Source organism: Gambusia affinis, linkage group LG12, assembly GCF_019740435.1.
Source record: "Gambusia affinis linkage group LG12, SWU_Gaff_1.0, whole genome shotgun sequence".
Classification (NCBI taxonomy): Eukaryota; Metazoa; Chordata; class Actinopteri; order Cyprinodontiformes; family Poeciliidae; genus Gambusia; species Gambusia affinis.
In genome coordinates this window covers 13,510,791-13,533,821 of record NC_057879.1, presented here as the reverse complement: position 1 = coordinate 13,533,821, position 23,031 = coordinate 13,510,791, and the positions used below count along the sequence as shown (strand labels likewise).

General features: G+C 39.0%; 2 protein-coding genes across 2 annotated transcripts; both read left to right on the top strand.

Annotated features, from left to right (window-relative positions):
- The first annotated feature begins 18 nt into the window (after positions 1-18).
- LOC122840961 (calcyclin binding protein) lies at positions 19-3,591 on the top strand. The gene is made up of 7 exons (XM_044133797.1): positions 19-36; positions 533-625; positions 1,653-1,863; positions 1,988-2,084; positions 2,175-2,274; positions 2,563-2,657; positions 2,861-3,591. Exons 2-7 carry the CDS (start codon positions 608-610, stop codon positions 3,021-3,023), a joined length of 684 nt encoding a protein of 227 aa, XP_043989732.1. The 5' UTR covers positions 19-36; positions 533-607; the 3' UTR covers positions 3,024-3,591.
- Positions 3,592-4,276: 685 nt separating this feature from the next.
- plk3 (polo-like kinase 3 (Drosophila)) lies at positions 4,277-12,262 on the top strand. Its single transcript, XM_044133796.1, has 15 exons — positions 4,277-4,605; positions 5,529-5,636; positions 5,736-5,852; positions 6,350-6,479; positions 6,588-6,675; positions 7,060-7,155; positions 7,263-7,461; positions 7,586-7,712; positions 7,846-7,961; positions 8,970-9,090; positions 9,179-9,262; positions 9,609-9,771; positions 9,853-9,982; positions 10,074-10,184; positions 10,278-12,262. The coding sequence occupies exons 1-15, from the start codon at positions 4,390-4,392 to the stop codon at positions 10,473-10,475; spliced, it is 2,004 nt and encodes a 667-aa protein (XP_043989731.1). The 5' UTR covers positions 4,277-4,389; the 3' UTR covers positions 10,476-12,262.
- The last annotated feature ends 10,769 nt before the right edge of the window (positions 12,263-23,031 follow it).

Below are 23,031 nucleotides of genomic sequence, written 5' to 3'. Positions count from 1 at the left end.
CCGGGCTGACGGCGTCCATAATGCAGGGGTAAAGGCAAAGCAACCACTGATAATGGAAAATGTGATTATTGTGACAGATATGAAACGATAGAACGTGTTATGTTAGAATGCCATAAGTATGAAAGAGAAAGAAGGTGTATGAAAGGAGAGTTTGAATGTATTAAGGAAAAGATTAATTTGATAGATATTTTGAGGAAGAATTCGGGGAGTAAACATATACAAATAATTATGGGATATTTAAAGAAAACTAAATTATTTCAAAGAATATGATTAAAATAGGTGTGTGTGTGAATGGGTGCATGATCTACGGGGGTGGATTATAAAGATATATATAAAAATGGATGCGAATATGTAGGTATATATAAATAGGAAATTCATTTAGTTAAATTATATATTAAAGGTAGGAGTAGGAAGATACAAATACTTATATAAGTTGATAGTCCATTTCGAACCACACTCCATACCAGTAGGTGGCGGTAATGCTGCTTAAAGTTTGCTGCCAACCGCCAATAAAATCAAGAAGAAGAAGAAGAAAGGAACCACTGTAGCAGCAGAGTTTCACCAAGCCGGTTAACATCTGGTTGCATATCAGAAATACAAGGTCATAATGGATGTAACAGAGCAGGTGAGCCTCTGTTAAAGTTTAGGCTTTAACATTCTGACAGAAAAATAATGTTTCAACTACACGTAATCGAATTGATTTTACTTCCGTGATAGCATTTCATATTATATTAGTTAACTTTGACAAGTACGCAGACAACGCAAAACTCTGATGTTTACTGTTTCTTTCTTCAAACTCAAGTAATTTGTGCTTCATCATTCATTCTGATGTATTTTCTACGTATGACTTTAGTGTCCGCCGTGCGATGTGGCAGTGTGCGTTTGTATCTGTGATGCTAACTTAGCTCTTAGCTTTGAATGGAGTTTGCCAGAACATTCTAGCAACTTTTTGCTAGCAGGAGACACCGATGCGCAGTCTCTTGGCCTACGGCTTCTAACTGCTATTGCAACGAAATAAAGTCAGACGATTTAATACATATTCCTAAAAATACGGCTTGTAATGGGTTTAGTGACAAGTATCCTGTATCTAGTCACTTATTGCTGCTAAAAGAAAAGAAAAGAAGGGAGCAGATTTCTAAGATTTGGTTGTTTATTTTCTTGGTGTCATCTGCTTATCAGTAAATTGATTATTCTGGGTTCAATATTTATTTATCGGCATTTTAAATAAATTTCAAATTGTATGACAATCTTTTCCATTTAAGCCATTGGAAGTGTCCGAAAATCTTAAAGCTTTTTGGCCAATCAGGATAGACAGTCTTTACCACATAAAATGTTAAGATATTTGCATTTTAGCTAAATTAGTTTACTGTATACAAAAACACTTTAAAATGGTGAAAGTATGCTTAAAATTGAGTTTGTAAATGGGCTCTATTAGATTCTAATTGATTTCTGCCTGCCTTTTTAATATATATATATATATTTTTTACAATTGTGTAATGGCTGCTGATGAATGGCTTAAGTTATTATCTATGCTAGATTATTAAATAATATAACCCTTTGTTTTTTACGTTCTCAACAATCCGTACTTAGTTGTAAAATGGTTCTGCACTGTCTGGAATATAAAACTCCCTTTGTTTTTTTGTCCAATGCAGATAACTCAGCTAGAAGCTGACCTGCAGGAGTTGAGCTCCCTCTTGGAAAAATCAGAGAGGAAAAGGGTACAGAACATCTTGCAGCAGGAACAGAAGAAGGTGGAGAAAGAACTTGCCACCAAACGACAGCAGCAGCTGCAGCAGGCTAAGAGAGAGGCAGACCCATCTGCAGTGTCCAAAGCAGCATACACCGTGAAGATCACCAGCTATGGTATGTTTGTTTAAAATTGATATATTGTCAGTTAAATTGCATTCAAGAACGTGAGAAGATATTTTATTAAAACAAACTGTTTAGCTTTTTGATAACTGTGACACTTTACTCAACTTCCCTGCAGCATGGGATCAGTCGGAGAAGTTTGTGAAAATTTACCTGGATTTGAAAGATGTGCACAAAATTTCAGCAGAAAATGTAGAAGTGGACTTCACAGAAAGGTAACGCAAGAATCCACAAATATTATCTGCTCTGTTCACTTTTCATGTGACAGGTTATATCGTTACAATTTCTTATTGTTCCTCTTGCAGGTCATTTTCGGTGCTAATTAAAGACCTAAATGGCAAAAATCATCAGATGACTGTTCTTAACCTGCTGCATCCGATCGATGAAAAGGACAGCTACAAAAAGGTCAGTAAAACTGGAAATACAAAGATTTGCATATTTTCCTATCTAGGTATGTTTTGAGCAATTTATTCCTTTTATTCTGTCCTACACATAAAGGCCTGCAGATTTATCTCTGGTGTACCTTGTATTATCCAGCATACTACAAAGTAAACGGCTAGTTTGAGGCAAAAACTCCTGTAATGTTGTATACTATTTCAAATGAACAGAGGTGCTTAAAACAACTTTTGTTTTTACACCATATTTATATATTTGGGGATTTTTGCATAACTTGAATAATTTTGTTTCTTTCAGGTAAAAACAGACATGTTGTTGATCATGTTAAAAAAGCAGACAACAAAGAAGTGGGAGTGCCTTACAGCAGTGGAGAAACGGTCAAAAGAGAAGGAGTAAGTTCAAAATGATATCTGTAGACTGTAGATTTTTATTTTGTACACTTTTAGATAAGTTACCCAATATGTCGGCGCCACGTATTTGCCATTATCTACTCTCATCCTCAACAATGATGTGAACAGCTGAGAGAACCATATGAATAGAATATGCTATACAATTACAATATAAATTACAATATTTTCCTGCTCTGACTCAACAGCAAACCCTCTATGGACGAGAACGCAGACCCCAGCGATGGCCTCATGACCATGTTGAAGAAGATTTATGACGATGGAGATGATGAGATGAAGAGAACTATCAACAAAGCCTGGACAGAGTCGCAAGACAAGAAGAAAAGAGGGGATGATATGATGGACCTCTAAATATTCCTCTTTTTTTTCTGCAGTGTGACCAAATTAGAGCTTTAAAGCTCAAGAGTGCATGACCTAAATATTAAAAAGTAGAGCTCATGTCATTGGAGATTATTATACAGTCCTTCAATAAATTGATTTTGGTTCTGTATGATTTCACGCCAGTCATGAACTCTAACAAATAAATATGACTGCATTGTAAAGAAAAACTAGGTCCAGCAGATGGCGCCCTTCACTCAGTTTATTGCTCGTTGAAATTTTTCCAACATTGGAGGAGAAAATTGTGGGTAGTGTAGTCTGTGTCCATTTCTTCAGAGGATGACAGGTTTGTAACGTGCCAAATTCACACCTCAGTTTTGCTATAAATAAAGACATCCAGGAGTGAATTCATATCCTCAAAAACATACTTCTGCTGTTTAGAACGTTATGTTCATCTCTATTGCAGCTAAAAATGAAAACGATGTGTAATTCCTCAATTCATTTATATTTTGTTCTTGTTGAATAGTTTTTATTAAATGTGTAGAGTTGGACTGTTTTTAATTGTGCCCACTTTTCCAAAATAAACAATTGTACATCTTAATTTTGCTCTTTGGATTTTGGTATACTGTCTTTTGTTTGTTTGTTTTTCCTGTCATCAGACTGGTCATCATAACATTCAACAAAGATAACACTTAAACCCTCTTCCGTGTTCATCTGTTTTTTTTTGTTTACAATTCTCTGTTATGCTACATAAAGGGGTACGTTGTTTCTTTGACATTTATATTGTATTTGCTTTATTTCAAAACCCCTCACATTTATGAATAGAGAATATTCCGTTTTTGCACGTTTTCTCCGTCAGGTGGCAGCCTTCTGTCAAACTTGGCAGATTTTGACTCGGGGGAATTCTGGGCTTTTTCTGAAACAGTTTACACTATGCTGTTTTTATAGACTTGGGAATAATAGCGGCTCTTTTAGCGTCTTTTAAATTGCATTTCACAAACTTGCTGACGTGTTGACGATTTGTCCATAAAGGTATGTTTCAGTTAACATTTGGTTGTAGGATTAAGTAAAAGTCAGGTTACATACATTAAAAAGCTGAAATGACGATTAAAATCTGAATTTAGGCCTAATTTTTTAAACCGTTGCTTTGTTATGTATTGGTTCATTCATATATCTCATGCATCCATATTTCAGTGAGACTGGACTTTCTTCTCCTGTCTCCCTCCGCCCCAACCCGTCTCCGTGACGTCACGGTCGACTATAAAGCCTTGCAGATCTGTGTCCAGACACGCCAGATGGAGACAACCGGAGCGGAGGGAATTAACACACAGCATCATAGTTCTTTATAAGAAATACGCAGGAGGAAGGATTTGGACACAACATCTGATTGAAACGTTTAATGGATTCCGGTTGTTTTAACGCGGCGCAGCGTATTTCGTGCCACAACATGAACGCGGATTTATTCAAGCCTGTCCCGGAGCGCGGACACCACCAGTCCTCCGCCTCGACGAAGAACAGCAGGAATAAACCCGAACACGGCAAACCCGAGCTGGCTCAGGTGGTGACGGACCCCAAGACGGGAAGGTCCTACAGTAAAGGGAAGCTTCTGGGCAAGGTAAGGCAGAGCTGATTCGTCCATGCGCTCCACTCCTGTTCTACCAGTTCGCGACAGATCCATCTAGAAGCTGAATAAATTATGATTTGAGACGCAGATTAGGAGTCATGGTGAAGTATGTTCCATGTATGTTAGTTATTGGGGAGGACTTAGTGGGGAGAACCTCGTGGTGGGTGTGCCAAATCTAACCAACATATCCCCCACCTGCTGTGGGGGTTTTTTGATGAATGAATCAGACGCAAGGTGTGCCCAGCTCCAGTTTGCAACACCTTTTATTAAAAAAAAAAAAAAAATCTCAGGAATGACTGAGCAGAACATTCCTCCCGTTTTCTTTGACCTTATATGGCTTCTTTTTGTCTCATTCCTCATAATTTAGTCATGCTGAAATATTTCCGCTACAAAGAAGCAGGGTTTTGTTTTTAAAAATCTTTTTATTATGATTTCTTTTTTCCTCAACGTGTTGCTCCATCATGTCATGTATGTGCTGCGGCGGAGGGCTGTGAGCAAGACTCCCCCTTGCTGCCTGCTCCCCCTTGCTGCCTGCTCCCCCCTCCTCCTGCCGCAGAGCTGGAAACCTCTCCGTCACTTTCACGGTTAATGAATGCAGCAGTGCGGTGTGCTTCATCCTTCACATCTTCTTCCCCCAGCATGTGGAGACATGATCGCATCAAGAAGATGTAGCAATAAACCCTCGATTATCTGATTCAGAGCCAAAAGTGACGCTTGTCTTGCGTTTAGAAATGATCCTCTGAGTAGATCGGCCTTGTTTTTAATGATGCTGCTAAATTACAGATGGTGAATCGTTTTAATTGCTCAGCCCAAAGCTATTGATCCTCAGCTGAAAGGCTTTGCCAGGGAGGCTGATTTATTTATGACCATTGCAGGTTTTCAACCATTTTAACCCATGACTGTGCTTTCCAAAGGGTGGCTTTGCACGATGCTATGAGATGACAGACCTGTCCAACAACAAAATGTATGCTGTGAAGGTGATTCCACAGAGCAGGGTCTCCAAACCACACCAGAGGGAAAAGGTACACGCATCTCATTATGCCGGAGTCCATTGCATAATCTTGAATCTATTAAGCGCCAGGATCTGCAACACTAACCCATCTGTATTTACATTTCACCAGATTACGAATGAGATCGACCTGCACAGGTCCCTGTCACACAAGCACGTAGTGAAATTCTCCCATTATTTTGAGGACCATGAAAACATCTACATATTCCTGGAGCTCTGCAGTCGGAAGGTGAGACACTGGAATTCTCTGGAATAATTTGGTGCAGTTTCTTAAATCAAACCGTTTGCGTTTTCTTTTTCTTCAATCCTTCATCAATTTCTGGCAAATTTCAACTTTGCTTCTCAAATTTTGACAGATTAAGAGCATTCATTTATGTATGTCACTTGAGGGGTATAGTTGAAGAGAGGGAGAGGAAAGTGCCAGTAGCATTAGTAGTTTCTGAATCCATCAGAAAATAACTTGACAAGAATACTGTATTTTATGCATCAAAGTCGGATTTGAATATCTAACAAACTGTATCACTGAGTTGTATGAAAGCATAGCTACAGTTATGGCATTTGACAAACAGCTTATTGAAAAGCCCCAGAGAGTTAAAGAAACAACAAACTTGCTATTCTTTGCAAGGAGTTGTCTGAACTTTGACCTCTCGTACAGATACTGTAATGAATGTGTGTTTTTGAAGGACCACATGATTTGACTGTCTCCTCGTTGCTTTCTCTTTTCAGTCCCTGGCACACATTTGGAAAGAGAGACGTACTCTGACGGAGCCAGAGGTGAGATATTACCTCAGACAGATTATATCCGGCCTGAAGTACCTCCACAGCCGGGGGATCCTGCACAGAGACCTCAAGCTAGGTATGTGGATGAAACTGCACTAAGCCATCCCGGTAATCTGGTGCTGCTTTAGTCATGTACCTGTCCTCCGTGGAATGCCGTCTTAATAAAGCCATTTGTCCCGTTCAGGTAACTTCTTCATCAATGAGAACATGGAGTTGCGGCTTGGCGATTTTGGCCTCGCTGCCAAGTTGGAGACGGTTGAACAGAGGAAAAAGTGAGTGCTTAATTTAAAACAAAATCTTTGAATACTAAAAATAATTGGAGCACATCTGAGTCATGTTTCCGGCAAGACCAAATTGGCCTATTTTTTTTTTTTTGCTCAAAGTAGCTTAACCTAAAACCATTACCTCAGTTACTAAGCAGTTTCCTCCTCCCACTGCTTTCCTCCTGCATGTACCTGCCCGAACCAGTTTCCAAGTGGCAGTTGAATGTAGGGCTTAGATCGGAGTTTCAGTACTTTGAGATCTTCCTGTGGCATACCAGAATGAGTGTAGCAGGAAAAAAACTAAAGACTTTGACTCTTTCTCTTTGTCACTGTTGCATAATAGAAACTGTTTTGAATTCTATTCGGTACTCAAACATTCACCTGTTTTCTCAGAACCATCTGTGGAACTCCTAACTACTTGGCCCCTGAGGTGCTAAACAGGCAGGGCCACGGCACGGAGTCGGACGTTTGGTCGCTCGGCTGCGTCATGTGAGTCTGGTTTAGTGGCTCCGCAGACCTCGCGTACTGAAATAATTTTATTTTTTTGTTTTTTAGTCTGAAGCTGACCAATGGTGTTTCTGGTTTCGTCTTCATAGGTACACACTGATGTGCGGCAACCCTCCCTTTGAAACGCTCGACTTGAAAGAGACGTACAAGTGCATAAAGGAAGTCCGATACACTCTCCCCTCCACAATCTCCCCCGCTGCACAGAAACTCATCTCTAGCATCTTGCAGAAAAACCCCAGCGACAGACTAACTCTGGATCAAATTCTCAACCATGAATTCTTCTCCAAAGTATGTCGTTTCCCAGCACTGTCACAGATTGCATAACAACGTTATGCTATCTTCTCATGATTGGTGTCTTTGTTGTTCCGTGACAAAGATTAACCATTTTTTCTTGTTTTCTCTCCATTTTCAGGGTTTCACCCCTGACAAACTCCCTCCCAGCAGCTGTGTAATGGTACCAGAGCTCCGTCCGCCAAGCCCTGCCAAGAAATTCTTCACTAAAATGGCAAAGAGCTTCTTTGGCAAGAAAAAGGCAAAAGGTAAGCGGTACAGTCACTGAGCAGTTTTAAATATAGCCTTAAAAGCTAATGAACCTACTGGACCTCATTCAGGCTTTTGGCTTGAAACCTTTCAAAGGTCTGTAGCTCATTAGAACCGCAATTCTCTTCACAGCAGAGAAGATTCCATGTGAGGAAAAAGACGACAAAGACATTTCCAAGCTGGTGTCGGGCATCGTTAAGTGTTCCATCAACAGGCAGATAAGCTACAAAACAGTGGGAGCCAATGAGGTATGTCTTATTGCCTTTTTTTTTGTATGTGATTTAAATGTTCCCTTGCTATTCCAAGCAAATGGCAACCTGGTTTAATTAAAATGAGAAGAACTGGCAAGTCATTCTGGCAGCTGAAACTCAAAGGTGGCACAGTATCACATGCTAAGACCTCAGTATACATGGTGTTAAAGTGGGGAGCAATAGATTTCTTTTAATATGAAGAGAAGTTTATTTTTCAAAATTGTTTGAAATGCATCCACCAAAAAGATAATTAAGAGTAAACACAAGATGACTTGTGTATAAAGTTTTGGATATTTGCATTCAAGTTATTGTTAGAGGCGTTTAAGCAAGAAATTTGCCACAGACGACTTGTGCTTGATGGTTATTGCGAGACTTAATGTGGGTTTTTTTTTTTATTCTTTAAATCATTAAGGGGGAAACTAATTTTGTGGTCTGTTTAAACACTTTTATGTGAGAACGCATGCACACGATGTGCTCGTTATAAAAGGTGGTTATCAACCACCAGGACAGACTAAATGCCACAGCAGCAGGTTGCTCAGTTGGCTCATCCCCTAAACTGACAGGTCCAGCTTCTATTTATAGAGCCACATTGTTTTGTTCTAAGAACTGGGTGTTTCCTTGATCAATGTACTTGGAATGATTAACTGGAATTAGTTACTTTTTTTTTTTTTCAATCTCAACAGTGACAAATGATTCCAAACAAATTACTGTGATCAAATGGCATTGCGTGTTAAAGCCGTTTTACCTCTTTGCATCTTGCATTTGCAAGCTTAAAGCAAAAAATCGTAACCAATACTGTGCCAGTCATTTACGATGCAATGGATGTTGCAACATTGCTGCAAGAACTGGATGAGTTTGCAAGCATTGACGCATTCTCTTTCTAGAGCATGTCTGCAGTTGCCATTGTCTAACCTGGGATTATTCCTTCATTCTCTGTGACCTGTATTTATTACTATTTTTTTTTTTTTAATGCAGAATGTGTCAATCATGATGTTTTCCTTTTAGGGACCTTCTCCTACTGATCAGCTGGTCAGTCCCGTGCCTCTAGAACAAACTCCTGCTGAGGAGGAATCCAGGAAGTCAATCTCCCGCTCCTTCAAGGGAACCATGGCCAGCAGCACTGAACGTAGGTTTTTGTTAAAGTCTGATTTTCTGACTTACTCTCACTTTTCTTGCTTATTTTGTAATGGGCATTTTCTTCTTTTCCCCACCAGCCTGTGAGGATGTCCTGACTCCTGCTGCTGTGGCTGAAGCTGCCATGAAGGAGCTGAAAAACTGCCTGGCCACCATGCCTGCAGGTGAGTTTGGAAAGCTAGGTTATAATTAGCATTTGATTTGTAGCAAAGAAATAAAAAGTTGCTTACCTTAATGTGATGCATCGGGTATGCCAAATCATTAAAGTAAATTGGAACTTGTATGGGCTAATTTGTTTCCCCCCCAAGACCTTTTTTTTTTTTTTTCTTTTCTTTTCCCTCCTCCTTTGCCCTCAGCCTAAGTCCTTGAAATATCTGCTGACTAAAGCATCTCAACACTTTTTAAGCCATGCACCTTTTATTGCATTAATGCCGTTTGTAAGATGCTGACTTGTGGACTCTAAATAATAGCAATAATAACCCAATGTTTTCTGATTCACCTTCTCCCCAGCTACTAGAAACCCGCCCTGCTTGTCCAGGTCTCAGTCCTTCCTTTGGGTCACAAAATGGGTCGACTACTCCAACAAGTACGGTTTTGGATACCAGCTCTCCAACCAAAGCATCGGTGTGCTCTTCAATGAGGGAACGCATCTTAGCCTCTGTGATCAACGCAAGTAAGTGGCTCAGATGATGTTTAAAAACATCCAAGTTGACGTTTAGAAGATTTTTATCTAATAAAATTCCCTTCCCAACAGGACTGTTCACTACTGTTTGACCAACAACAAACACTTCACATTCCCAACCCATTCGCTACCTGAGCAGCTTCGCAGCCAGAAGCAGATTGTTGAACTCATGGCCAACTACATGGAGCAGAACCTGATGGAGGTATGAAGCTTTTGTCTGGCACTGTACAGTTAACGTAAACCAGCAGGATGGAGTCAAAGATGAGCTAACCAAACATTTCTACTCCTCTCAGGGTGGGGATCTTCCTTGTGAGGAGCAAAGCTCTGGACCCCCTCCTCTGCTGCTTCAGTGGGTCAAGACTGACCACGCTCTTGTCATGCTCTTCAACAACGGCACCCTGCAGGTTGGAGCAAGCTCACAGATTCTAAAACGGAGCAAGTTGTTAAAAGCTTAGTCTCGCCTTTGCTTAAATCTGTTTTCAACTCTTTCCTTTCAGGTGAACTTCTACACCGACCACACAAAGATCATCCTGTGCAAGTCGTCCGACGACGCCTACCTGCTCACCTACATAAGCCGGGAGCGCGTCTCGTACACGTACCTCCTCAGCATGCTAAATGAGATGGGCTGCACCGCTGAGCTACGTCACCGACTTAGATATGTGGTCCAGCTGCTCCAACACCACACTGATGCCTGAGAACAGAGCTCTCTGTCTTACAGGCTGAGTGGCAGATACTTCAGAAGCAGCCAGACCAGTTTTCTCACTTTGTTTTTGTTTTCCTTACTAGGCCTTTGCTAGTTTTTGTTGACTTTTTTCAAGGCAGTGCAGAGGGCAGGTGAAGCCTGTTTTAACTGATGAAAACCTGCTCAATTCGACGGAGTGACAATCTTTCCTGGACTTCTGTTGCCAGGGCGATTGATTTGAATGACCTTGATGACATTGAGCGATGGTGAAGTTACCCAAAGAAGCGTCTGCCCGAAGGGTTTGTGCCTACCAGTTTTTGCCTCAAAAGGTATCCACTTGGAAGGTTTTGATACCTGAAAGAAGAGATTAGTACCTTGTCTGAAACGATGGGAAGCGGACATGAAGACCCACTTAACTCTCCTTTACTCACTCAGAACCATTGCTTCTTGCTGGATCTTTGTGCACCAATGACCCTGCAGCCTTTCGGCTGATCGACTGTGCAGGCACGGTTTCTCAAAGGTTCCTAAACACTAAAACAAAACTGTTCAAATTGCTTGCAAATGAAAAGGGTTGATCTTGTGGTTGAAATGCAGTGAGGCTCTGTTTTTTTTGTTTTTTTTCCAAAAAAAGCATTTCAGCAGCAAGTTCTCCCTCCCTGTAGATTGCAACTGTGATCTTTCTTTTTGTAAAACTGAGTTGCTTTTGGATTTAAGAATAGTTTGACTTGAGAGAGAGAACCTCCTTCCCTCAGTCGACTTCTGGCCTTTATGGAATGTGGCGCACATTCTTTTTTTTTTTTTTTTTTTTTTTTTTTCTTTCATTCTGAAAATGAGCCAACAAAAGGATCACTTAAGATCTGAACCTCACACGCACAATATTTTCAGGCTCATTAAATGAAGGTGAAACTAAGTCATTGCTTCTTTTGCTGCAATGTCTTTTTTTTTTTTTTTTTTGCATTTCAATGCAAATTTCACTGATGCGGTACACAAGATGCTACAGGGACAAACACTGTTTTGCACTTTTATTTGCTTTATTTTCTTCGACTACATTTTTTTAACTCACATGTTAAATTTTATTAGTTTTTAACAAAAATATTAAAGGTTTCGGATTTTAAACAAAAAATTCAGTTTTAAATTCACTTGCAGTAGGTGAATGTGTGTCCTCTACACAAGTGCCAGGAAACGAGGCTGCGTTCTTTACGAACCTGAGGGTGTGGAGGTTTGGATAAAAGTGCCTTTCTGAGGGATGTCTGTATAGTGCAATAACAACCCTTTGATGAATGTCAAGCTGGCTTCATGCAAGATTTCAGATGGGTTTTTAAAGGTGGAGTTTACTTTTGCACTTTGAGCCAAGTAGCAAAAGTAAACCCAATAGCACTACACTCTCACTACCTGGTATAAGCTTTTAGAACAACTGTTAGAAGTATATAGCCCAATAATATCCACTATGGAAAAAAGAAAACATTGTATTCTGTTGTACTGTACTGTAATCCTTCTGGTTTACATTGCTTTCTTGATCCAGAGTTGTATCCTTAAAACTGTGACCTGGAATGCAAGTATTGCCTACATGTGTTCCCCAAAAACACCCAGTGTTGTGAAAGCCATCTGCCAATTCAGAAGAGTCTTTATTTTTTGGCACATAATGTCTTTATTTATTTTTTTTTATTTATACATGTTCTTTTTTTATTTATTGTGTAAATGTTGCGGTATTGACACTAGGAAATGTTCAATTCCGATCACCTTTTTTGTATGTCATGTTTTGGGGAAAATGGGACAAAAATAAAGTTTATTGAAAATTGATTTATTTTGCTTCTGAGTTGTACTTTACCTTTCATCATGAATTTTTTTTTCTCCTCCAATATTGTATAATTTGAAACTTCTTGAATATAGTCATTTTATGAACTACCAAGGTTTCATATGTATAGCCAAAAACCTTAAATTGTGAACCCCTCATAATGGCAAAGAAGCTCCCACTATATGCTTATAAAATGAGACCAACTAAGTGGTCATCCAAACAGCAGAACACAATTTTAACACCTTAAATTTACTGAAGAAGCCAGCAGCCTCTCGCTATCATAAAACCAGGCAGTACATGGAATAACCTCACAATTCAAAGTGAGTGGAAGAAAGATGTCAGACTGGTAGATGGCTACAAAAAATGCATCTTTGAGGTTGTTCTTGCCAAAGGGGTTGACGATATTAGCAGGAAAGGGTATCTTCTTCAGAATACATAACATCTTTTCAGTAATCTCTAGTGTTTATTTACAATTCATTTTCCAGAGATGAATAAAAGGTTTTGACATCAAATATGGGAAAGGCTATTTGGAAATACCAGAATATGTAATAGGATGCTCAAATCCTTCTTGTCCTATTATGAACATCAATGTTTGCCAAACTCTGTTCTGACTTTTGGAGGAATCGGATGCTTTGTTTGGATGACATATAGTGTTGCAGCACCAAACACTACAGATGAGATGCTATCTGACATGAAACCAAGGATTAATACTGTAAATGGCAGCGTATCAACCCCTCTGTCAAGTACGGTAGAGGATCAGTGATGCTTGGGTCTGTTCTGCTTTCAATACTTATGGTAACCTGGCATCATTAAAAAAAATAAAAAATTATGATAGGTCTTCGTGTGAAGTAAAATGAACTAACTCACCTGGGCAAATCAACCCAGAAATGACAGGAAGACATAAAATCAACCATCTTTCATGGTCACTGCAATGCTAAATCCTACAGACCACCTGTGGGGGATCATAGGAGAAGGAAAAGAGGACTAATGACTTTACACGATTGAGAGATAACGGAAAGAAGAAATGTCAAAGATACCTGAATGCTGCAGCCATGTTAAATGTTACAGGAGAAGGGCGTTGTTTTATTTGGAAAAGGGTGGTTGTTCAATCTAATGAGAGCTAAGAGGCCAACAACTCTGCCTTGTTGTCATTTCTTTGAGCAAAGAATGTTCTCCCCACTGAAGGTTTTGAGATAAAAAGTTTGGATTTTTCTAAGCCAAACCTTTGAATTTTTTAAAAGGCTTTTACAGACCTTCACCCAGAGTTCCTATGAATCTAAATATGCCCAGCACTGTAACTTCATCAGAATGTTTAAAATGTGTCTGTTCAGAAATGCAGCCTTGGCAGTCTAACAAACTCATACTTGCTGAAATCTCGGGTACAGACTTCTAGAAGCAAGGCTTCACTGTACAGTCAGACTGATCTGTTTGTCTCCTTGGAAACGTGATCACTTCAAAGAACTCGTCCAATAGTCAGGAGCCATTGTAGTTCACATCAGCAGATTACACCCCAGGCGTTTTCTTGTTTACTTTTCTGCATTCCTTAAATTCAGCTTTTCAGCAGGAACTAAATGTCTGTCACTTCTGAGTAAAACAAAGGCATCCTAAGAGTGAAAAAAGGACGTGACTCCATGAGTTACAAACAAAGCTGGGGAGAAGACCAATTTTTCAGGTTTTCTAGGTTGTTGCTTTTAAAGGTAATATACACTGGCAAGAAAGTGTTGACAGATTGTCACAAACTTATTCATAAATTAAGAAAAACAACAAAAAAAAACAGACAAGAAAAACAATAGGAAGCAGGACAAATTGTTACTGAAGAAACATTGTAAATGTGTCTGTATACAATTTAGAGCAGAATATACAAGCTAGTGAACTTGTAAATCTCTATATAAAGTAAAGATTTGTGCCAAATGATCAATCAGAATATGGATGAATATTTTACAATGTGTGAACATTGTTGTAAACAACAGAATCTAGACTGCAAGAAGAACACATAATGAAAAAATAGGAGCGATTGGAAGGGTCGACTAAAACGTTTATTTTTAGTTGAAGATACATCAGCTCCTGCAAAACAACAAAAACAAGCAGCTTTCCAGGAAAGCCAGGACTAAATTACCGGTAACTCCGAATGGTATGAATAGTTCTCAGCAGGCATTCAAGTGATAACTCATTTGAAACTGCAAGGCCTGTTTGAATTTTGGTTACGTATGTGGCTAGTTTTCATCATCAAGGGAAAAGAAAACAAAAAATAAGGGCAACTCAAAAGCACTTGATATTATCTGTTTTAAACATCCTTTTCATATGTTCTGAATGACTTCTCTAGATAAGGAAAGGAAATGGTTGTCAGTTAGTGACATGGGTAAGAGACTCACGTTATGGAAACTTGTGAAGCATGCCACATTATCAGCAGAAGGAAGAAGAAGATCTCAAGCTTTTAGAAGATTAAAAATTGACTAACTAAGCTCACAAAAAGCTCTGAGTAGAAATAAAGATATTCAAATTTTGAATTTTTGGTGATCTGTTTGTCGTAAAGCTTTGAAGACCACAAATGCAAACATTAGTACATCCCCATCCACTACTGGACCCAAAAGGTCATTTTGCCATAACTAATTAAGTTCTATGAGCCTACCAACAGAAAATACAATACAGCGCACTGAGGGTTACTGAATGTAGCATGAGGAATTTAATTTAGGTGTGGCCTTTTATCTGTGTATGTATACTTAAGATACAATAAAACACTATTAGTTAAAAAAATAACTTTTTTACTAGAGTTTATGTAGGAGCTAAATAAGAGTCAACAGTGAACTCTTAGATCCTCCATAGCAACGTCAGTGTTAGAACATCTCAGACTATTTAACAGTGTTCTGCACCTTGTTGGCAATACACCAAGCTGCCTTCAGCAATGTGATGACTATCTCAGCCTGCTGTTCTTGAAAAATGCCTCCTCTTGATGTCTTCCTCATTTTTTTTATTTTCCCAAACTAACATGAAAAGAAACATTATATAAAATTATTTTTCTTAATGCACCAAAAAGAGATTCACATATTTACTCAGAAGTGTGGATGGCTCTGTTTACGAGAGAACATTAAACCCTGGAAACATAATTCATACTACAAGTCCATCTATTAAGTCTGCCAGATTTAGTTTAGAAAGTCCATGACAAATCTAATGACATCCTTCTTTAAGTCAACTGTGCTTAATCACTGGCAGTGATATTTTCATATAATCGAATTAGCAACCGTTCCCTTCTACAGACAGGATCTACAGTCCTGTACTCTAAACCTTTCTCCGGCTGGGTACAATTTTCTATACAAGCCCTGTGTGTGTAACTTTATAATGTTGCTTCAATAGCTTTGCCAAGGATGGAAATATAAAAGCTTGATGATGAAAAGTATTCTCAAGTGCCTCTGATGGTCACTTTAGCACCCTCCTTAGTCTTTTGAAATACAAGGACACCTATTTCAGAACACTTGAAGTGATTATGTTCCTGTGAGGACCACGTGTTTCCCCTCACTGCTGCCGTCCATAAAACCCTTGAAGAACGTAAGTCAAGGCGAAGTGGGTGGCACTCCTAAAGAAGTTGGCTCCCTTCCTCTGTTTCTGTTCCACTGACCCTCAACCACGTCTTGGTCCGGCTCTGATGTTTATAAGTGTGTGTTTGTGTTGGTTGTGTGATTTATCCTTCATGCGGGATCCAGTTGCTGATGTCACATTCCAGCTCGCCAAAGCTGCAATAAGCTCACTCTCATGTACGTCACTCTTCAGTCCTACAGGAAATAAGTGTTTCCTTTTACAAGTCTCCCTCTGGTTCCCATTATGAACACAAAGCTGAATGTCAGACTGAAACTTTCTGGGCACATTTCTCTGAGTCAGTCTGCGCTTACGAAATGGAGTCGTTTTGTTGAGTCATTTATCAGAGATAATCTTCTTCAGCATGGAGTTGAGCTTTTTTATTTTCCAGGTGTCAGGATGACATATGATTTTATTGTATAAATTGATCAACATGTAAAAGATATCCTGTTGGGTCAGGGCAGCTCAACATGTGAACAGAAAGTAAATCCCTTTGAAATCATTTTCTTAGATATTTGTCAAGATCAAGTCCAAGTTTCCCAATTTTGTTCAAGATGCTGTGGCATCCAATTCTGTATATGACAACACATATTTTATCCAAAAACCCTGTTTCTGCAGGGCTCCAGCATAACTATCTTAGTAAAGCTGTTTTTATTATATTGTAAAAACAAGTCTCCTAAACATTGCTTAGTTTTATTGTTTATTTTTAGACTGAACTTAACACATGCCTTTACTATCTTCAATAAAGTCACATCTTGCTCATTGTAACAACGTTTTCCCGGATTGAGGTTTACAGAAATGCAAAAAGTCTAGTCAAACTGCAGGACTGTTCATGGTGTACCCCGCCTCTTGCTCAGTTACCAGGGGAGAAAAGACAGGCAGCCTTCCCAGAAGAGTTTAAGCTATTATAGCTGCTCAGGGTGGGGTGACATTTTAAGAAACCCAGTGGATTAAGACTGAGATGCTATTCAATGTAAAATCTGTGTAAAGGCAACAGATGTTTTTGGTGTATTCTATTTCGATTGACAATATTGCTTGACACAAGGCTTTGTCATGATGTCATTGACACTAATGATGATATGAAAAACCTTTAGATCAATCAAGATACAGTAGCCTTTTAGTTGTTTTTGACTTTCTTTTTTTAATTTGGTTTGTAAGGTATTTGCTAAGGAGCAGTCCCTACATCCCACCTGATTGCAGCTGGATATACCGATAAATGGATTTATTCTAGAAACATGGTAAAACAACAGAAATGTTATTGTGTTGCATGGTTCTGTAAGCTATTCACAAACAGCTTTATTCTCTACAGCCATTTACAGGGGCAGGCACATGGGACACTGGCAGCAGCTCCTCTGGGTTCTGTGGGTTGCAGAATTACTGGAATTGTTTTGGTGCTTCCTGTTGCCGCTTGGTTGGAAGTGAATCTGGGGAATTTGGTAGCGGCCTCTTTGGTGTGTTCCCAAAGTTATTTAGTGGTGTAGTGGCACACTTTAGGAGGAGCCTCCTATTTTCCAACAGCATCATTGTGACGACTAGTTGAATCTACTTGTCCTGGAGCATAATTGGTATAGATAGCACAAGATCTAAAACTGCACTCATAGCGATTTCTAAAAGTAAAGAGAACTGTGTCAAACTCATAAGTTGTTTTTGGATTATTTTTATGTCCTACTATTTTCTGTCATACCTTTGTGCCTGTCTTTTGAGGTTGGGCTCATTATTTATTCTCACTAATGATCAGCCCCAATGTCTCCCGCTGTGATAACAGAAAATGAATCAACACTCAAACCAAAGTCAAAGCTGCAGGAAGTCAAACATCTGGAGGCAGGCAGGCAGAGGAAAGGAAAGAGGAGGGAGAGGAGGAATTCAGCCAGACATTCAACTGCTCTGGGACAATTTTACCTAATTAGTATCTTCTGTTTTCTCAAGGGCTTCCTCTCTCTCTGGCCCCCTCCACAGTATGTAAGAAAGAAAGAGAGAGAGAAAGAGAGAGAGAGAGGCTATTGTAATGCTCTTTCCTCATAAGCTGCAGCCAAGGCCGCAACCCACAGCCCACATGAGTGCATGCAGGAAAAGTTATGCTTTAGGAGGGTGACTTATCCTTCACTGGTTTCCTCTCAGGAACGAGAGTTTCATCATGACCTTTCCCTTCCCACGACTTTTAATTTAGACCCATTACATCCTAATGCATTGTTCAGAGCTGCACATATATTTCCTAAATAGATGATTCACATTTATAGCTTCCCTATTTGACCACTGGACCATAGCACTGTAAAATACACTTCCCTCAGGAGGCATATTCTTTTCAGACAGCAGTTATGATCTTAGATGTCACCTTAAACCTTTTTCAGGGCTTCCTTTTGCCAGCAATGAACCTTTTCTGGAATCACTTTGTGCCAGTCTAGATGTAATTCAATTTACTCTATTTATATACAAATTATAGCAATAATTTGTATTATGTAAAATGGGAAGTCTGTCAGGAGAAAAAAAATGTTTGCACAAAATGTTTATTTTAATTAAATTCACAACAAATTGAAATGAAATGTAAAAGAATGCTTAAAGAAGCACCACATAACGGAAAATTGTGGATGGATTTTTATGGATTCAGTTCTCAAGCATGAGTATCAGATTATTATTCAAAGACAAAACAACGCTTGTCATTTGAAGGCTGAAAATGTTTCTTCAAAGTCTTCTGTTTATCAAGTGACTCCAGTTTTGTTCTGTGCAAATCGCCACTTTTTCACACAAATAAAAGTGTCACAGAGTAAAGTTTGAAAAATGAGGACAATGTTAAATTTACCATCTAGAACTTCATAACCTCAAAACTTGTGCTAGCAGGGAAAGTATCTAAGTCTTTTTTATATCATTGACTGAAATTAAATTTCAGCAGAGCATCACAATATTTCAAGTCCAAAATTCTTGTAATTTCAGTATGTGAAACATTTCAACTGTTTGGATGCATGCTTGGTGTGGGAACAATCATCTTATCTTGAATGTGACCAAAAACAGAGGTGATTGTAGATTTCTGGAGAAACGAGAATTGGTTAAGCACTGTTTACATCATGTGATAGGAAACTGAGGTGGTGGAGGAGTGTACAATCATATTCCATAAATTAGATAAATTAGAATAGGAGTTTCACATTATTGAATATGATTGTTAATGTCTCGGCATTCACCAAGACAACAGACGAGGCAGGAGACTCTACAGTAAAGCTGTACACAAAGAGGGACAGAAAAGGCTGTATTTCTTGAGCTTAGGTTCTTCAGTGTTGACCTCGAGATGCTCCAGATTGTCTATCGACCTGTTGTAGGCAGTACAACTTCTTGTGTCATCATCTGTTGTAGAAGAAGATGATGGCATCTGCTCCCCTAACAGATCACCCTGATTAAAAAAAAAAGGGAAAAACAAGGTGGTTAAGAATGCTGGTTTTGTTCTGGAGACAGTGGAACCTCTACAGATTGTGAGAAAGGATCCTTTCTAAATTGAAGAATGTAATGGACAGACCTGAGCTTCTTCTTCATGAAATACATCGACTGCATCTTCAGTCAGACCTGCTGCCAAATACAGACCTCTACAGGAGGTATTATAAGAGACCTCGTTATCCAACAAGCTATCAGTAAATCAAGTTTGTTTTTTGTTTTTTTGTTTTGTTTTTTTTTTTTTTTTTGGGGGGGGGGTTATAGCATATTTCAGCAGTTTTCTGGAAGTTTGTTCCAGATTTGTGTAGCAGAGAAGCTGAATACTGCTTCTCCATGCTTGGTTCTGGTTCTGGAGATGCAGAACAGACCAGTACCAGAAGACTTGAGAGGTCTGCAAGGTTGATACCACAACAGCAGATCTTAAATGTAATGTTGTGATAAGCCTTTCAGTGATTTATAGTCTATACATAGATACAGAGCTAAAGAACTATCCAGACTGTAGCTAGTCATTTGACCTTCTACAGGTCAAATCTCAGAACAACCTTCTGTTATCTGAGACACCCTGTAGCATCTTCATGTATGTCTGATGTACGATTTTTGTGGTGGCCCAGAAAGAAACTATTTATAGTCACAGAGGTGGTCTTACGGGGTAAACATTTGTACTCAGTGGAAAGATGAATATGAGTAACTTACATCCTGTGGTGTGCACTGACACACACTCACCTTCCTGTTTGCCAGGTGAAAAGGAAGCTAAATGTACAGTGCCCACGCAACAACAAACATTTAAGAGAGACAAAAATAAAAGACACCTCCACAGTGCTCTGACTTTTTTCCACTGGTTAAGATCAAATACACTCAGTGCCAGTTTCCTATTGTTAAAACAACAGTAACTCACAGATGTTTTTGCAATTTGACAACGCCACAATTAGTCTTACGTGTAGGTTCATCAGGACTGTTCAATGGAAGGCTGCAGGTTGTCACCTTATGTGATGAGTATTGATTTTTCTTGCAACTCTCAGGTTGAGGTCTCTATGATGACCTCACAATATGAAGGATGAAGGATGGCTCCATCATGAATTGTTGATAGAATGTGAGGATGCTGTAGACTGGAAACCTGCTATCATTTATACACTCAACAGTGTACTTGAGGATTATTGCTACTAATGCCCATTCTTCTGCTACTCCACTGTTTTAATCTTCTAATGGCTTCCATTCTGCAGGATAAGACACCATTTCACAGAGCCTCTAAAACTAACAGATTTAAATCTCATTGAAGACCCTTGGGAATTGTTAGAGCAGAGATTTGCACCATGAGGCTGTTTGTATGCAATAGAGTACACATAAGGTCCAAATTGACTCCAATCCAACGCTACTTTGATCAAATCTCTAAAGAAGCTAAAGAGAATATATATCATCAATGTTATTAATTATTTCATTTTTTTTACTTTTTCTGTGTCAGCACACACTAAGGCAGCATTTTTTATAGCTCTGAAAACATCACATCCTCAGCCTTGAATAATGTGCGGACAGCTTGTGTGAGAGACTGTTAATCCACTAATGTCTTTGGTAGGGAGACACTGTGCTGACTAGACAGAAAGTCACAGCACTGTGAAACAGATGGCCAGAAAACTGTAATGCAGAGGATGCAGCGAGACTCCAGATTAAGCTTTCTAAACGACTCTCTCAGGGCACGTGCAGCAAAGAGATGATATATTACACCTCTGCATTCGGGTTGAGTTTCACCACAGATACATATACTAACAGAAGCAACTAGACATACAAATAATAAATAAGTGCTCAGTTTTAATATCATGCAACAGAAGCATTCGAACGATAAAAGCAAACGTTCTGAGCATAGTGTGGCTAACTGTAATGATGAAATGCATTAGGAGATAAAATGGGTCTGACAGTCCTCCCCTTGCTGAATAAAATCATTGAGAATGACACATTCCAACAGGGTGCGGAAAAATGCAAATAATCCAGTTACCATACAGTGTAAGAATGATAAATTCAAAATGGGGCACACTGGACATAACCCAAAAGAAGAAAGCCGATTCACTGTGAGGTGTCACTCAACCATGGCTTCCTTCAGTTTCTCCCACTTTATCATGTGACCAACTTAAATTGACTTCCATAGAGTCTGCTGACATATAAATGCCTCATGACTTTTTTGGTTGATACGGAACTTAAAATAACTTCCCAAGAGGTAATGCTGTTGAATCATACTTCTCCATCATAGTCATGCTTCGTACAAAATAGAAAAAGTCCCTTGTGATTCCCTGGTGAGAAACTGTACACATGATAATGGTGTTGGCACATCATGTGGGGAGTATACACAGTGCCTTGTAAAAGTGATCATACTTCTTGAGGTTTTTCAATTTGTTTTTATGTTTCAGCAACAAAAAACAAATCTATGTATTTTATTGGCGTTGTATGTGGCAAACCAAACAGAAAGTAGCGCATAATTGGGAAGTGAAAGGAAAACATGAAAAGTAGCATAAGAAATAACTTCCCTTTCAGTTACATTTACTCTGATACCTCAGAATAAATTTTATTTCAAACAGTTTTCTTCAGAGGTCTGCCTTTGTGTCATTTATTTGTCAGTACAAATAAAGGGGTCCTGTGAAAACCTCAGGCTTTTGTTAGGGAATATTAGTGAACAAATACATCAGGAAGGAACCCACCGGACAGGTCAGGGATAAATCACATCACCATGTATCTAAACTTATAGACTGGAGAAAGACAGCATGTATCAGGGATGCCATTGTTAAAAGAAATTTGCAAGGAGTCCATTTTTAGTTCTCTCAATAATTATGTAGGAGACTCACCAAAGTTTTGGCCTACAAGGCCACCGCCTTTCTTTGCAGCTATAATTCCAAAGAAAGTTGGTTCTACAAAGCATTGACTCAAGGGATAGACAAAATACTTCTACTTCACAGTTATACTCCACCTTGTGTGGATCTATCACCTAAAATGTCCATGAAATACATTGAAGTGTGTGGTTGTCTATAATATTTTCTCTCCATACTAAATCATATGAAGATTTTCTTTTGAAAATCCAAATATAAAATCATTTAAATCATTTAGATTTATATAGTTGTTTTTCTGCTGAATGTTTTCCCCTGTAAGCTGTTATTGTCAGCTACAACGGAAGCCTTTTTTTTCTTTTCTTTTCACCATGAATTCTCCGGAGACTTCTTTCTCTGGTTGACAATCAAGACACAGAAAAGCCTCCTACTACAAGTATGTTTGAGCTGCAGTCAATCTGCAGTAGAAGGAGTGTGTTGTAGGACCAGGCTCCCTGGTTCCTCTCACACATATCAAAGGGACACTTTGTGCTCTGCTCATTTTTGTGGTGGGGCTTTCAAACCCCCCATTAGGCTTTTTTGAACACTGATTTATATTCAGCCCATTAAAACACACCTGGAAGAAATACATAAATCTTATCTGTCTTTTCTAAATGAACTGTCCAAGGTGAAGAGATTAAAAGTAAACAATACCGCTAAAAGATAGCATGATTTTTTTTCTTTTTTATTGGTCTTTAAATTTCACTCACACGCTTGACAGCATCTGTCCCCGTTTCTCTTCTTCTGTTGTCTTTTATCACTTCTATTTTTCCCTCCCCAAAAAGCAGAACAGACGTTAGCCTTAAAGAGTGGTTCCAGACCAGAGCAGACTGATTGGAGGGGAAATCCCATAATGTGGATCATCTGACACACTTGCACTCACAGAGAGCCATGTTTCACCATGACACACACTTCAGCTCAGATGAAAAGCTTGTGCTAAA